Source organism: Centruroides sculpturatus, unplaced genomic scaffold (assembly GCF_000671375.1).
Source record: "Centruroides sculpturatus isolate CEXI.00-Female unplaced genomic scaffold, Cexi_2.0 scaffold41, whole genome shotgun sequence".
NCBI lineage: Eukaryota > Metazoa > Arthropoda > Arachnida > Scorpiones > Buthidae > Centruroides > Centruroides sculpturatus.
This window is the reverse complement of record NW_019384983.1, coordinates 745,347-761,247: the sequence shown is the minus strand read 5'-3', so window position 1 is coordinate 761,247 and position 15,901 is coordinate 745,347. Positions and strand designations below refer to the sequence as shown.

The following is a 15,901-nucleotide window of genomic DNA, read 5'->3' as shown; positions in this document are numbered from 1 at the left end:
GGTAGCCAAGGGAGACTGGAGCCTATTTTTCGAACGTGAGCCTCTGCCTAACCCACGAACGCGGACCTTGTTAACCCGGGCGACGTCCGAGCCGGTATCATACTTAGATCTGGTTACTACCATAATAATTATCTCCACAGAATGTGGGTGTGTGGTCACTCTTAGCTTCATTTCTCCCCATAGACCTTATTGGCATGGGTGTCCCTACCAGGAGCTTGTGCTCCAGTCTGCATTGCCCTATGGATCTGTAAAACTACTGGGCTATCCCACCACGACCAGGTGGTGACCATGGGAGAGTTATTATTATTATTATTATGCTGAGTTTTGTGAGTTATACTTGGTTGACACCAGTGGCTGTGTACTAAGCCGGACTAGAGTCAAGGCATAGTAACCAAAACAAACCAGAAATTAAAAATGTGTGTGTGTGTGTGTATTTAGGAATTTCCAATATGACATGTATTCAATATAGTGACTTTTTGTAGTGTGTTGTGTGTGTTTCTATTCTTTGTGTAGTGAGTGTGGTATTATTATTATTATTATTATTATTAACAAATTTAATTACTGTTTTTTTCATATCTTTGTGTATTTTAACACCCAATTTAAAAACTTTTCACGTTCTACTTAATATCTCTAATGTATACCTTCACTAATTTTTGTAAGTTATTATTTTAGTGTTTTTTTTTTACCCTCTCTTTCAAATGAAAGTGATACTTCCCTAGCAGTTATGAGTTTGTGAATAATTCATTTTGCACTAGTGGAAAATAGTGATTAGTTGTGTATAAATGTAAAGTTCATAAGTGAATTGCTGAAAATGTGTATTATTTGGAAACTTTTTTAAAGTTGAAGAATCTGATTTAAGATTTCCTGACTGTCAGCTATGCTCAACAAGTTTCACAGCATGGTTCTACTCCTAAAATCTTTAATACTACAAGCATGAAAAATCTTCTGACAAATCATCATGCAGAAGAATATAAAGAAGCAATACAATATGACCATCATATTGAGGAACACCAGCAGCTATGTGCTCATCAAATCATCAAGCTAGTTCCTGTTGAAAGAATTTCTCAAGATAAAAACAACCTTTCTTGCTGATCATCCATGTGCTAAATAAATATCAGATTGCATTACTGAAATGATTGCAATAGATGTTCAGGCTTACCTACTAGTTGAAAATGATGGTTTTAAGAGCTTGATGGAAACACTAGAACCAAGATATAACATTCTGAGTTGAAAGTATTTTCAGGAAAATGCTGTACTTGAACTAGTTTGAGAGGGGGAGATTGGTAAGAAATTACTGAAAGTTGATTATCTCAGTTTCACCAGAGACATATGGACATCAATTACCAACCAAAGCTTTACAGTAGTTTCAATACTCAATGGATTGAATTGTTGTTCATGTATCTTGGAAATCAGTCATCTTGAAGGAGAGGATACTGCTGCTAGAATAAGCAAAAAGTGGAATGAAATATATGAATAAAAAATTGACACCTCCCAACAAACTTCAATTTCAGCAGATGATGCAAAAAACAAGTTAAGTTCCAGTAAGCTCTTATCTTCATGTGGAACATTCACCATGTTTATCATATACCTTTCAGTCGGTTTTAAAAGATTCAATTTTTTTCTCAATAAAGTGTTAAGAACACACTAACAGTATGTTGTTGTATTATTGGCAATTTCCATTATTCGTCTTTGGCTATGGGGTACCTCATAAAAATTCAAAAAGTAGTAAAAGTGCCAGAACACCTTAAAACAAGATGTTTTCACATGCTAGATTGCATTCTAGAGAGTAGGTGGAAAGTATCTAGACATTGAGAAATTGCTATAATTTTTGTAATAATGCATCATAATAAAATTTTTGTGTATACAGTACATCAATCAATGGAATTTTATAATTCCCATATTGGTGGTGTGGGCAGTAATCAAGAGAGCAGCATGCACAGTTGCAAAAAAAAAAAAAAAAAATGGCTGATGCTTGTCTGTTCAGAAGCAAGCAATCTTACATGTTATGAGGTGTGGAAATCAGTATTGCTATGCAGAGATGGTGGCATTCAGTAAAGGGGCACCATTCCACAATCTGTCTGGAAACAATCAAGAATTGTCATTCAAAGCTAATAATCACAGATTCACAGAGAAATGGCCATCCATCCAAATCATGATCCAGAAGTCCAGACTTCATGCCCTGTGACTTTTCCTCTGAGACCAGGCAAAGGATGAGATGTACCAAACAAAACCTCAAACACTGAAAGAATTGGAGGCATGGATTTGGATGTCATCATCAATGTCCCACATGAGTTCCTGCAGAAGTCTATGAATTTCATCCTCAAGTCATTTGAGGAAGTTGGTGGATGATGCTGGTGCCTGTATTGAATTTTAAAAAATGCATCTATATTTCCATTTAATATGACACTTCAAATAATTTTTATTATTTTTGCTTTAGAAATATAGCAATTTTTCAATTCCAGTTACTTTCTACCCACCCTGTAGAACAGAAACTATTTGTATTTTTGCTATTGAACATAACTTGCAAAAAACAATCTCACATGTAATCAGCAGATAATTGTTGGAAAGCTTATGAAACTTATGCAACTATTCAAAGAAATCACTCAAAAATAAGGATGGAAACTTCTGAATTTTCAGAGATTATTCCATGTGTTTTTATGCTGGACCTATTTGAAGCAATAAAATATGGATGTCTCTGGTATTATTACAATACAAATAGCATTTCAGAAAGTACTTACTAATCATTTCAAACATTTAGAGAAAATGGTATATAGAAAATGGTGTTAAAAGAGTGTTAATGATATCTACCTGTCCATGTTAATTCAAGTCCCTAGAATTTCTACTTCCAGCTTATAGGAATGCATTGGACTCAGAATTGTTGATGAGGAAATTCAGATGTATCTAAAAGAACTGTCATTAGTACATTCTGAAGATCCAGAAAATTGATGATTTAAAAGTCAACATCAATTCCCAACCTTTTTTAAGCCAAACAAGAAAATATTTGTCTGCTCCTTCAACAAGTGTAGAAAGCAAACAACTTTTCAGTACATCTAGTATTGAAAGATTGCTAGTACTCTGTGTATCAGACTGAAACTACAAAAGGTTGAAGTTTTTTCTTATCAGAGCAAATGTGAGAAACAAGTAAGACACTGCTTTGTTAAAGCTGCAAAGAAGGAAAAAAGTAAACTATGAAATACTTTCTAGGTCCCTATACTATTGCTTGTAATTTACAAGTTTAGCAAAGATTTTGCATGTATTGTGTTAAAAAATATTTGTAATACTGTTATGTTTTGTAACAGTACTTCACATTACTTGTATTCAAAGTTCCTGTTTTCTCTTGCTTAACAGTTAAACAATTTGCTTTGCAGTTAAAGTAATTTACAAAAGTTTTTGTTAAAGATTTTGAAATTGTAACAGTATATATATTTTCAATATTGAAATTCAAGTTACTTCAATTTTACTTTTTTTAATTATATTATATTATTTTGTTATATTTATTTATATTTATATTTATTGTAGACAGAACAAAGTAACTTTTTTAAAGTTAGAGGGAGGCCCTTTGGCATTGTCACAATATAAAGTTATAAAGATTAATATGTTACGAATTATAAGTACTTCATTAATTTTTATTCATATATCATAGTTATAATTCAAAAATACCTGTTAGAGTAGCTTGATATAAACCAATTTTTGTAAGTGGACAATCTTTAAAAAAATCTCTTGGTCCACCAATTCTATGTGGAACAGATTCTGGCATATTTAAATTTGTTCTTTTATAATTACCTAGAATAATTAAAAAGATGCAATATATTATTAAGTGTAAAACTGAAAAATAATATTGGATTTAAAAATATTTTGTTTATTATTTGTTACAACATAATCATTATGTTATGTTAACTTTAAATTCATTTTGTTTTGGAAAAACCAATTCAAAATATTCAAATGTTCTATTAAGTAATAACAAAGCCAAATGATTGTTGAATTATCAGGATACATTACTATTACTATTATTAATTAAATGCTAAGTAATTTGGCACTAGAGACAGGCATTATGCACTATCTTTTGCTAAGTTTAATAATTATAATTAAATTAATATTTTAATAATTAATTTAGAAGGTTCTGGAAGAAAACAACTGGCCTGAAGCAGGACTTGAACGAACCCACAACTCCTGCTTACCATACAGTAGTATTGCCAGTTACACTATCCAGATCTTCGTCTGATCTTCCAGAACTTATTAATTTAGATATAACCATACTTGGTTATATCTAAATTTATCTCATTTTAATGGGTTCAAGCCCATTAAAATGAGATTCTATTGTATGTAAATCCACATGGGTAGAAAACTACAAACAGATAAATGTGGAACCATCAGAAAATGGGATTTGAAAATTGGACCAACCAAAAATTTGCTAGTTTACATAATCATTTGGAATTTTACATATTTGCTTATACAGTAGAGCCTCAAAAACTCGGCACTCGATAACCCGGCACTCCGGATAACTTGGCCACACCCTGGCAGGGCAAAAAAATCCTTAGTTAATTCATTTTCATTATAGACAGCTTTATAAAAGTATAAAAGCTCTCATAAGGTATTTTTCTGAGGTCTGTCTTATCAGGTAAATTACTGTACACAGTGTATTCATTAATTTTCATTTTCATGTAGTAAAGGCTCTATGCCTTCATAAAGGACACACTTTTCCTTTGTTTAAGGGTATTTGGGCAGTTTATTCTCTGTTGTATTCTCAAGCAAACAATACATACAAGTACAGTACAATATTTTCTGAGGAAACACGCATACTTATCCTTTTTTAACCCCATTCCCGATAACCCGGCATTTTCACAAACTCAGCCACCCTTCGGTCCACATTAGGCCGAGTTTTCGAGGCTCTACTGTAGTCACAAATACAGTAGTCACCACTGAACTTACACTAGGCTGCAGTTAGCATGCTATCCAATAGATAAGTTTAAAAAAATAATAATTTTGATTCATTAGGATTTGACTCATTCATTGAACATGACACCTGTGAGTCAAATTTGACTGGCTCAATTTTGTTAAACTTGCAAGATATCAAGTTGATATTTAGCAAAAATAAAGATTAATTACTGTATATTTGTTTTAAATTATGTAAAACATTCATGCACTGAATCAAAGCTACTTTTTTTTAACCTATCTATTGGATGGCATGTTAACTGTGGCTTGGTCTAAGTTCAGTTGTGACTACTGTAGAATGGTGTTGAATATAATAAGAATACTCTATGGTTGAAAAACTACAAAATTTAGTTAGCTGCTTATGGTTCTATATATAACCAGATAAATTCTTTATGAAACAAAAATTTATAAAAAGATGTTGGATATTTATTTTTTAAAATGAATCCTGGGTTATATGCTGTTTAGTGTGTAACATTTGGAACACATACCAAAAAGGTTGCCCACCTCTGATCTGGACTTTATGAGGGAACACAAAGGAAAAAATTTAATATCCCTATCTCTAACACTTTGGATGTCAATTCACCTCCCCAAGAAGACATTAGGTCTACTCTTTCTCTCAGTACTTGTGGCTTTCTAATTGAGCTCATGTGTAAAAGTCTTTGCCTTCCAAATTTCCCATTATTCCATCTAGATGCCTTCTTTCCAGTTCATCAAATTTGTTCTCCACAGGGGAAAAAAGGATAGTCCATGAAAGTGGTGTACAGTAAGAGAGAATTCAAAAGAAAAATGAAAATAAAATGAGTCACAAAAGAAAGAGGAGTAAAGAAGAAATATATACGTATAAAAAACAAAATATAGCAATCAACCACAAAATTACCTATGAAGAAATAAATTCATGCAATTTATTTTTTTATACTGTTTTATTATCAAAATATTTAAAGATAAATAATTTGGCATCTTCAATTTATAAGAAGGATATACTAATATAAAAATGGCTTGAACTTAATGTTATTATCTATGCATTTTAAAAATGTGTGTGTTATATTAAATCCATATTTACTTAGAATTAAACTGTTAGTTATCAATATATTTGATAAATTTGAAATATATTAAAAATATTTTATATAGCTTAGAATGTGTTGCCAAACTTTTTTGATCGTCAACCCCCTACAACTTTTCGAAACCTCACATCGACCCCCACCAAAAAGTTTGCTACAAGCAAAAAAACAAGCTCTTACTATTTTAATATATATCTTTTAATTTTACATTTTTTACATTTATTGTACATATGTTAATAATAATTTTTGTAACTGACAATCAATAAGACAGATAAGCTTGATAATCCTTAGCAAGATTAGCAATATTCGGTTCAAAATTTGTAAGTTTTAGTCTTTTCATCGACCCCCAATAATGTTATATCAACCCCCAGGGGTCAATATAGATCACTCTGGCGATCCCTGGCTTAGAATATAAATATGAAAAACATTATTTGTATAATCTTATTTTCCTTTCAATCTTCTCATTATCTTTTTCTTTTATAGGTATATAATAGATAAATGTTTTCATTTGTGTTTAATTTAATTTATTTATTCCTTAAATCTCTTTCTGAATGCCAGCTGCTAAAAGTCTTCACCTATATTATACTTTCTCTCTTCCAGCTATTTAATAAAACTATATTTCAATTCTCTTTTTCTTAGTTGACTCACTAGCCCACTAGCTTCTGGCACTTTTTCTAGCTATACAGATCTTGATTAACATGATAGATCAGCAACTGAAATTATTATATCTGAATAAAATGCTTATTATGAGATCTATACTTTATTTCTAGATGAAAACAATAACACTTTTTTCCCATCATTTTGCTCTTTCTCACTATTGAATTAGAAAGAAACTCCTTCTCAATATATACTGATTGCTATTACGAAAAAATTTATAAGTATTTCATTCTCTTATAGTTAATATATACAGGGTGTTTGAAAACTATATGTCAGAAATGTAAAGGCAGGTAGAGGGGACCTATATAAGCAGATTTCATATAGGAATGTAAATGCAGAAATACCATGAAAGGGTGTTGTTGAATTTGGCAGATGAAAGCACTTTCACTGGCTTGAATTGTCATTCCCGCACAGATTTTGAGCAACATGTGTCGTTACACCAATGCAGAGCTTGCCGACATGCATTTCATGTATGGGAGTGCACAAGGCAATGGAGCGATTTCCAGGTAGGAATCTGCCAGATTGCTGAACATTCAAGCGTCTTCATTGGGAGTTGTGCACAAGTGGATTGGTTTATGCTTCCAGGTGTGATACAGGCACTGGAAGATATCACAGACTACCCGCAGTGGAAGAAGCAGTATTACGCACAGTAGAGGATAGTCCTATGACAAGCTTGAAAGCTGTTGGACGTGCATTGGATGTGAGCCATGCAACTGTTTGGAGGACTTTACATGAAGATGGAATGCACCCGTATCATTTGCAGAGAGTGCAAGCATTAACCCCTGCCAATTATCCTCTATGTGTTAACTTTGCCCACTGGTACCTACAGCAGGCTGCAGCCAATGCCACCTTCCCTGCAGATGTTTTATTCAATGATGAGACTACTTTTCTCGGTTGTGTATATTTAACATCCATAATTCTCACTTTTGGGCTCATGATAACCCACATGGCACAAGAACACATGGCTACCAACAAAGATTTTCCATTAAAGTTTGGGCAGACATTGTGCATAATAACTTAGTAGGACCATACATTCTACCTAGTTGTTTAACTGGCCACACACACAGCATCTTCCTACAAAAGTCTTACCTGAACTTCTGATCAATGTTCCTCCAGTTGTTTGCACACGAATGTGGTTCCAGCACAGTGGAGCCCCAGCTCACTTCAACAGGAATGTCAGGAATCACCTGGATGCTGTCTATGGCCAGCATTGGATAGGACAGGGTGGACCTGTTCCTTGGCCACTGCACTCCACAGATTTAACATGCTTGGATTTCTTCTCTTGGGGTCACATTAAGAGCATGGTGTACGATAATCCCATAACATCTGAAGATCTGGTTGCCCAATTGTCTGTTGCTGCTGGAAATGTGTGTGACATGCCTGACGTTTTTACTAACATATGCCAATCTATGTATCGCTGTTGGTGAATGCTCTTTTGAGCAGCTATTGTAAACCACTTGATAAATAAATTGTTACTTTCCTTTGTCTTTACTTGTCTTTTCACTTACCTGTTGTTAATACAGGTATACCTCACCTTATGTCGGTAATTGGTTCAAGGAGAACGACTTAAGTCGAAAAACGACGTAAGTCGAATTTACTTGTCTCCGAATCTACTTGCCACTAGGCTAAACCATAAATTACCAATTCCCGTTCTGTATTTTATTTATTAATGCATTTTTAATAATATACGGTGAATAAGGATTTATTTTAAGCTTACAAACAAATAAATTTTAGTTTTTAATATAGTACAGAAAAAAGTAATTTAAATTTACGAATGCATATACTGTAAATACAGTATAGGCCTATACTTGTAAATGTATATATTATAATATGATTTTATGTGCTTTAAACATTTTTCTAGTGATATTACGACTTCAATATTTGTGGCGGATAGACGTAAAGTCAAATAAAATGACTTAAACTTGATTTTTATTTTTCCATATATTTTTTTGACAAACGACGTATAATCGGGAATGACGTAACTCGAAACGATGTAAGTCGAGGTATACCTGTACTGCCTTACGTGCTAGCACTTGAACACTGCATTTTTGCACCCACATTCCTATACAAAATCTGCTTATTTAGGTCCCCTCTACTGCCTTTTACATTTCTGACATATAGTTTTGAAACACCCTGTATACAGAGTGTAGCGTAATGGAGGAAAGTATGATTGTAGAGTAGAAAAGTGAGAAATAAAACATAGAATGTAGCTTGGTAGTATAGTGAAATTAAAAAGATTAGTTTAATAAAAAAAAAGGTGGTAATAAATAAAACACCTGTGCTCTAATGACTAAATATAACATATATCAAAAGAAAAAGTGCAAAAAAATAAATAAAACAATGACATAAATACATTGAAAAAGTGATTTAAAAAAAGGGCTTGGTAATGTAAAGATAAAAATTACATATTAATTAATTAAAAATGGCTCAAAAACATCGGTTTAGCAAAAGTTCTGTTGAATATCTAAAAAGACAGTGTTATTCATTTTAAAAATTACAACACAGCAGCACAGTTGGCAATGATCCTTTGCTTCCAACTGTGTCACTGTACTATAATTTCAGGAAGAATCAACATCATTCTAAATCTGCCATAGAAAGATTATTCTTCCACATAAAGAAGACAGACATGACCTGATTGACATAGTTAACCTTCACTACAAACAAATACAGACACTGCAAGAGTTTTTCTACAAAAAATATCACAGTTGCATAAAGCAGTAACTCTAATGGTGTGTTGTTTGAGTCTGCTAAACTTACACACATCATATGATCACAATACAACATATAATAAGCACAGACACCATTAAGCAATCATGGGCTCAAAAGGAATTCCATGGCAGACATCCCTACAACCTGGCTCAGGATTTTGTTGATAAAAGTGCATCAAACAGCTGGTTAGCTCGGGGATGCCTCTTTGGGGAAAAGAAGGCTTCATGATCACCATACAGGATCAGGTCATAAATACTAAAAACTACAGAAAACACATACTCAAAGATACAAATGACACATGCAGAAAATGTCACATCATGCCAGAAACTATACAACACATCACTTCTGGTTGCAAGCTCTTGGCACAGACAGATTACTTACATAGACACAATCAAGTAGCAAATATAATACACCAAGAACTTGCAAAGAAACACAAATTGGTAGACATTCACGAACCATACTACAAATATATACCACAAACAGTATTGGAAAAACAACATGCACAAAATGTACTATGACAGAGCCATAATCACAGATAAAACAATTTACCACAACAGACCAGACATCACACTCATTGACAAACACAATAAAATCACATACATTATAGACATAGCCATTCTAAACACTCACAATGTACAAAACACATACACTGAAAAAATTAACAAATACACAGAACTCGCCCAGGAAATAAGGCATCTGTGGAAGATGGAAAGGGTGCTTATTGTACCTGTCATTCTCTCATGTACAGGTGTGATACCACACACACGACACAAAAGTCTGGGAACATTACAATTGAATAGAAATACATACATCACACTACAGAAGGCCACTATATTGAATACATGCCATATTGTTAGGAAATTCCTGAATACAGACACCGACACATTTATTTAATTTTAGTTTTGTTTTGGTTGCTATGCCTTGACTCTGGTCCGGCATAGTACACAGCCACTGGTGTGAACCGAGTATAACCCACTAAACCCAACATAATAATAATAATAAACTATTATTATCTCATCAGTGAATCTTGCCTAAAATGTTATACCTTTTATATTGTTAATTTTAGCATCTATATTTATCATCATTAGTTCTGATATTTTTGATCCTATTATGTTACCCATACTAATTCCTTCTTTTTGTGTAAATTATTGATCTTTTATTCTAAAGTGATTACTAATATATGCAAAATCAATTAAACCTATCATCCAAACTTGCACTTTTAATTCAACTAATTTTGGCTCTATCAAGTTCCAGGTAATATATGGGTATGTGTGTTTTTAATATCAAAACTTGCTAATCTACATGATTTGTTTATTTCTATTTTACTTATTTGTTTTATTAATTGATCAATATTAATTACTCAATAAAAATAGTATCATATTAATTCAGTTGTTTTTCTAAAAAGGTTTCTTAAACTATATAACATGGATTTTTTTAAATCTATGACAGGTGAGTCTTGTCTTTCTTCTATTTTTATGGGTTTTTAATTTTATATTCAATATTGGTTTTCTGAAATCATTTAGTTTTAAAATAAAATTTTTCTGGTTATTATCCATCAGTTTGGCTTACTTAATTTATTAATTTTCTTTTTTAATTTTTATATATTATTAGTTGGATCTATAGTTAGTTCTTTATGCTGTATATCTTATCTTCTGTTAGTTCTAGTTTTTTCTTTAATACTCAATCATTTCTATTATTATTATTAATTGTTTTGATTTATCAGTTGCTATTATTTGTAAATTACTGCTATTGAAGAAATTTTTTATGGTATCTAGATTATTATTATATTTTAAAAGTTGCTTATGACATATTATTAAATAATAAAGTAAACAATGCACTTAGGAACCACACTGAAAACGGAAACAAGATTCATGAAACACATTTGTGATAAATCAACAAAATAATGATGGTAAATAAAAAAAAATAGCATTGGATTGGATTAATGTTCCTACATACAGAAATAAATACCAATATGATATGTTGGATATTTTCAAGATGATGTGGGAATTTCTTACAAGTACCATCTACATGTCTTTTTAAGATGTGCTTTCTGTAGTTTTTAGTATTTATGACATGGATCTTGTATGGCAATTATGAACCTTTCCATCTCTCCAAAGAGATATACCAAGCATCAGTTTAATACAGTTTTGTCAATATGATTTTGGCTAAAATCATTACGATGTTTACTGTAAAGCTGCCTCTAGACCAGGGATGTCAAACCCATGGCCCATTTAATATTTTTATGTGGCCCACTGCACCCTAAATTTTTTAGGTACATTTTCATTTATTTTGGTAAAATATATCATAAAAATTATTCTAGTTTCATTGGATACACTTTGATGTCATAATGATGGAATTGGTGACATAATTTGTAACCGAACAATCAAAGTTGGTGGCATAGTCTGTCATTTTGATTGTTTAATTCTTTATTCTTTATAGAAATAAAGAATAAATTAGTCTCTTCCACTTTGGCATTCTTTCTAATTACAAGTATATAATACAGACATAAGACTTTCTATATATTTCTTTTCCTAACATAATAATTTAAATATTTACAACTTCCAATTATATTCATAATTATTTCATCACCTTTAAATTTATATTTTTAATAACCCATCATTTGGTCATGACATCTAATACTAAGAAAATAAAAATAACAGAAGAAAAAAAAAATTCAATATCTTTTGGCCAGAAAAATATTTCGTAATTGAAACATGCAATAATATCTGCCTTATTTGTCATGATAAAATTGCCGTGTGAAATTCTGTATTTTCAGAATTTATTAAAAAGGAAAGAAGAATTTCCCAGGGACTTTTCACGTAATTTACTATATTTTTCAGTTTTGCTTAAAGATGTAATAATCAGATTTTCTGACTTCATAAAAATAGAAATTGAATTAAAATTGTTTAGTGATCCATTTTTATTTAATTATGTGGAAGCACCGACCATATACTGGCTAGAACTCATTGAACTTCAAAACAGGGAATCTTTGAAAACTTATTATAGTGAACATTCCCTTCTTGAATTTTATAAAGAAGTTCATTCTTTCAATGAATTTGATGAAACTGTCAATTTATCTAGAAAACTGTTATGCATGTGGAGTAGTACTGTACATACTGTTGTAAACAATTCTTTTTGTGCATGAAAAACATTGAAACTGCTGATAGAAATAGGTTGAGTGATTCCCATTTAACTAACATTCTTACAATTAAGACTAGTACCATAAAAGCAGATATTAACAATATTATAAAAGGAAGGCAATGTCAAAAATCGCATTGAATTTATTTTTATTTTGTATGAGTATAATTTCATTTTTTATTGTGAATAATATAGTATGTTTTGTAATTATATATATTTGTTATTAAAATTTGATATTCACNGGTCGTTTTTGACATCAGAAACTAGCTTTAAATAACTTTACCGAAGTAAAATCCGTGCACTACAACTTTAGAACAATTAATTAAATTTGATAAAAAAATATCGCATTAAAAAACAATAAAGCGTTAATCGTGCGTCATTAAAGGTAAATTAAAATCGCGATAAAATTTTTTCGCGCGGGAAAAAATTTTTTAAAAAATTTGGAGACAAAAAAAAAAAAAACATTCCAAAAATCAAAACAAATTGGGGGCCGAAAGGACTGCATTTTCTGTAACGCTATGTAACCTGCCCGTGTTGTCTCGGGTCCAGACGTTTTAATTAATTAAAGAACTCCAGACATTATTCATTACAGCCTACCTAGGCTTGTTTGAAAATACCGTCACTGTATTTAGCCACGATGTCACGAACATAGCCAGATATTTAGAATTTATCTTCCTTATTGGAATCGATTGCAGCTATAAAAGACGAGTCTTGTCATTCATCGTAGTCATTTTTGAAAAAGCTAGAATTGGGATTTATAAGACCCCGAAAGAATACTCAAAACATTTATAATGGATGCTGTGAAAACGCGATCCATTTTTATTAGCTCTTGTGTTCCTTCTAACACGTCAGCAGGAAGTTAAATATTTCACATATCCGGTTGCAGATAGCAAGCACTACGCCGAATAACGGAAAACGTGGATACTGTAACTAAATTTAATTCACTATAGGCCTAATATAAAAATGTATACAAATTTTCTTATAATAAACTTATGAAACCTGCCGCTGACATTATTTAGTTATTATTTAAACGAACATAGCCAATTTTACTTTTCTCTATTTCTGTGCAGTTTTAGAGGACCAATGCCATCGGCGTTCAGTAAAATACTGAAGTCCTCCCAAAATTTCACCTAACCGTTACTATAAATGAGATACGAAATTTTCGAGATATCATCCGAAAAATTAATCGTTAGTTCTAGATGCCATATTACTAAACAACTGCACTTGAAATTTCTTCAGTTTGTATTGCGTTTAGATAAATGTAGTAATTTATCCCGAAACCGTCAACTTTACACACTCGTAATTATCCTGCCAGCGAGCGAACTTGCAAACTAATTGATGTTTGCCTTCAACTTACGATAGTGAGGCGAATCGACAGTGACGTCACCAAATGTCGTTGGACAACTTCTCACTCAACAGACTAGAATGCCTGCATGGAGAAAGAATGAAGTGGGACGCCTGTAAATGCAGGATGTAAAAACTCGTATACATACGGCTGGTCGTATACGAATGCTTAAATATTCGCGATCGACTTTGGAAAAAGTTTTAAGTAAGAATAGGAAAATTGCAAGGCTAAAGAAAAATATTACAATGCGATTTTTCTTCGCGTGCATTTGACATTGTAACACAACTCCGAGGTAAATGCAGCCTAAAAAAGACGCAGCCAAAAGGCACATTATCTACGAGGGTGGGATTCGAATCCACGCGGATAAAATCCAATGGATTAGATAAGCATTTCAAACTATAGACTTAAATTTATAGATGGAATTTAAATGTACTTTCAGTTTTTTCAATTAATAATATATTTTAACAGAATAATACACCCGTCTTATACAGAATAGATCATTCTTTCATAAATAATATATGTATTTAGCGAAAGTGAAAGCGAAGTAACACGAATGAGAAATGATAAAATAGCAACTTACCTGATTTGTCAAAACAAAAAGAGATCCAATCGCCAAAAGTAAAATCGACTCTTTCGGCGTGTCTAACGATAAATAAACGTCGTCCTTTATGCTCCATATTCTCTCTTTCATGAAAAAACTGACGTCTGAAATGTTTTAATCGGGACTGCAAGGTGACAAATCGAATCTGCATTTAAGGCTTATCCAGATTGAGCAGACGAACTTTCAAGGTCATCCCTGGTCCAAAACATTTTTCATACGGATATTAATATAAAAGGTTAAATTATGATCTTAAATATTTTTAGATAATAATATTTATTAATTCTACAAATGCGAAATACTATATTAAAACATAAAAATTATGATTTTTAGTATTAAAATTCTACGCGACTTTTAAAATAATGTTATAGTTACATGAATGCTAAATACAGTCAGAGTCGGTTAATTAATCTATCGACTCTGATACAGTAAAGTACTGTACTTATTTGTGAAATATTCAAAATTTTAAATATTTCTCAAATTCCAATATCTATAAATCATGTATTCACATGTCACAATTAATAACTGCGAAATAATTGTTAAAGTGTCAAAAATTAATTTAAAATATAATAAAATTTTATTTTTATTTCACACACATACAAACCAAAAAAAAAAAAACAGAACAATCATAATATAGGCCTATATATATTACTAAATACAGTATATAAGCTCATCAAGACAGAGTTTATCAAATACAGAGGTGAGAGGTGAAACTACAATGGCGCAAAGGGGTCCACCGAACTGGAGCCCCGAGCCGACATGGGATAAAATGTATTGAGCAAAAGTCTTCGACGTGGGCTCATGATCCACGAGTCACAGCCATAGGTCGGATGATTCTTTTTTCATTCAAGGGCTATAGGCTTTTTGTGGGGATGCAAGTTCCGTCCTTTGCAGCGGAGTGGAGTTGGAAGCGAAAGCGACCCACATTAGAATTTCGAATTACGTCCCGAAGTGAAGCTGTTACGCCTATTTGTAATTTTATTTATAATTCTTAATTATATATATAATTTTTAATACTCGTATAAATATGTAATAATTAATTCACGAATATTAATAATTCATTATAACTTTGAAATTGAATAGGACTAAATGGCGATTCTTGTTTCAACAGACTGTGTTTTCGAATTTTAATTAATTAATTAAAATTCGAGCGTGGGTAGGAACTTGCCGTACGAATTTTTTAAGGAACTTTTAATTAAACATAAAAAATACTTAAAACTGAAAAAAACGAAAGAAATGCGTTAATTTTGAAGAAAAACCTTCAAACTTTATTTTCCATTGCCTCGCCTTTCTGCGAAATTTGACACTGATGGGTCATTGTTTACACAGCTGGATGACCTTGAGAACATCTGGTGTCGGATTTCCCGGGACATTCTCACAGACGTCTCGGGAGGACAAGAGTTTAAAGTAGGGTGAATACTAGCTGGCGGTATATTTTTAAATATTTTTAAAAAATTAAAATTT

At 31.9% G+C, this 15,901-nt stretch overlaps 1 protein-coding gene across 4 annotated transcripts in view; it reads right to left on the bottom strand.

Annotated features, from left to right (window-relative positions):
* Positions 1-15,112, bottom strand: part of LOC111632871 (protein UBASH3A homolog) — a 43,958-nt gene extending 28,846 nt beyond the window's left edge. For 3 of the 4 annotated variants that reach the window (XR_002757941.1, XM_023377401.1, XM_023377398.1), the window contains exons 1-3: positions 14,813-14,939; positions 14,420-14,635; positions 3,661-3,783 (exon numbers count right to left, since the gene is read on the bottom strand). Coding sequence is in view for 3 of the 4 variants with exons in the window: in XM_023377401.1 (XP_023233169.1) it covers positions 3,661-3,783; positions 14,420-14,591 (295 nt within the window). In the remaining variant the exon portion in view is untranslated. Of the gene's footprint in view, positions 1-3,660; positions 3,784-14,419; positions 14,636-14,812; positions 14,940-15,096 lie in introns of those variants that run through there. The other variant, XM_023377399.1, reaches the window with a different exon arrangement.
* Between the last annotated feature and the right edge of the window lie 789 nt (positions 15,113-15,901).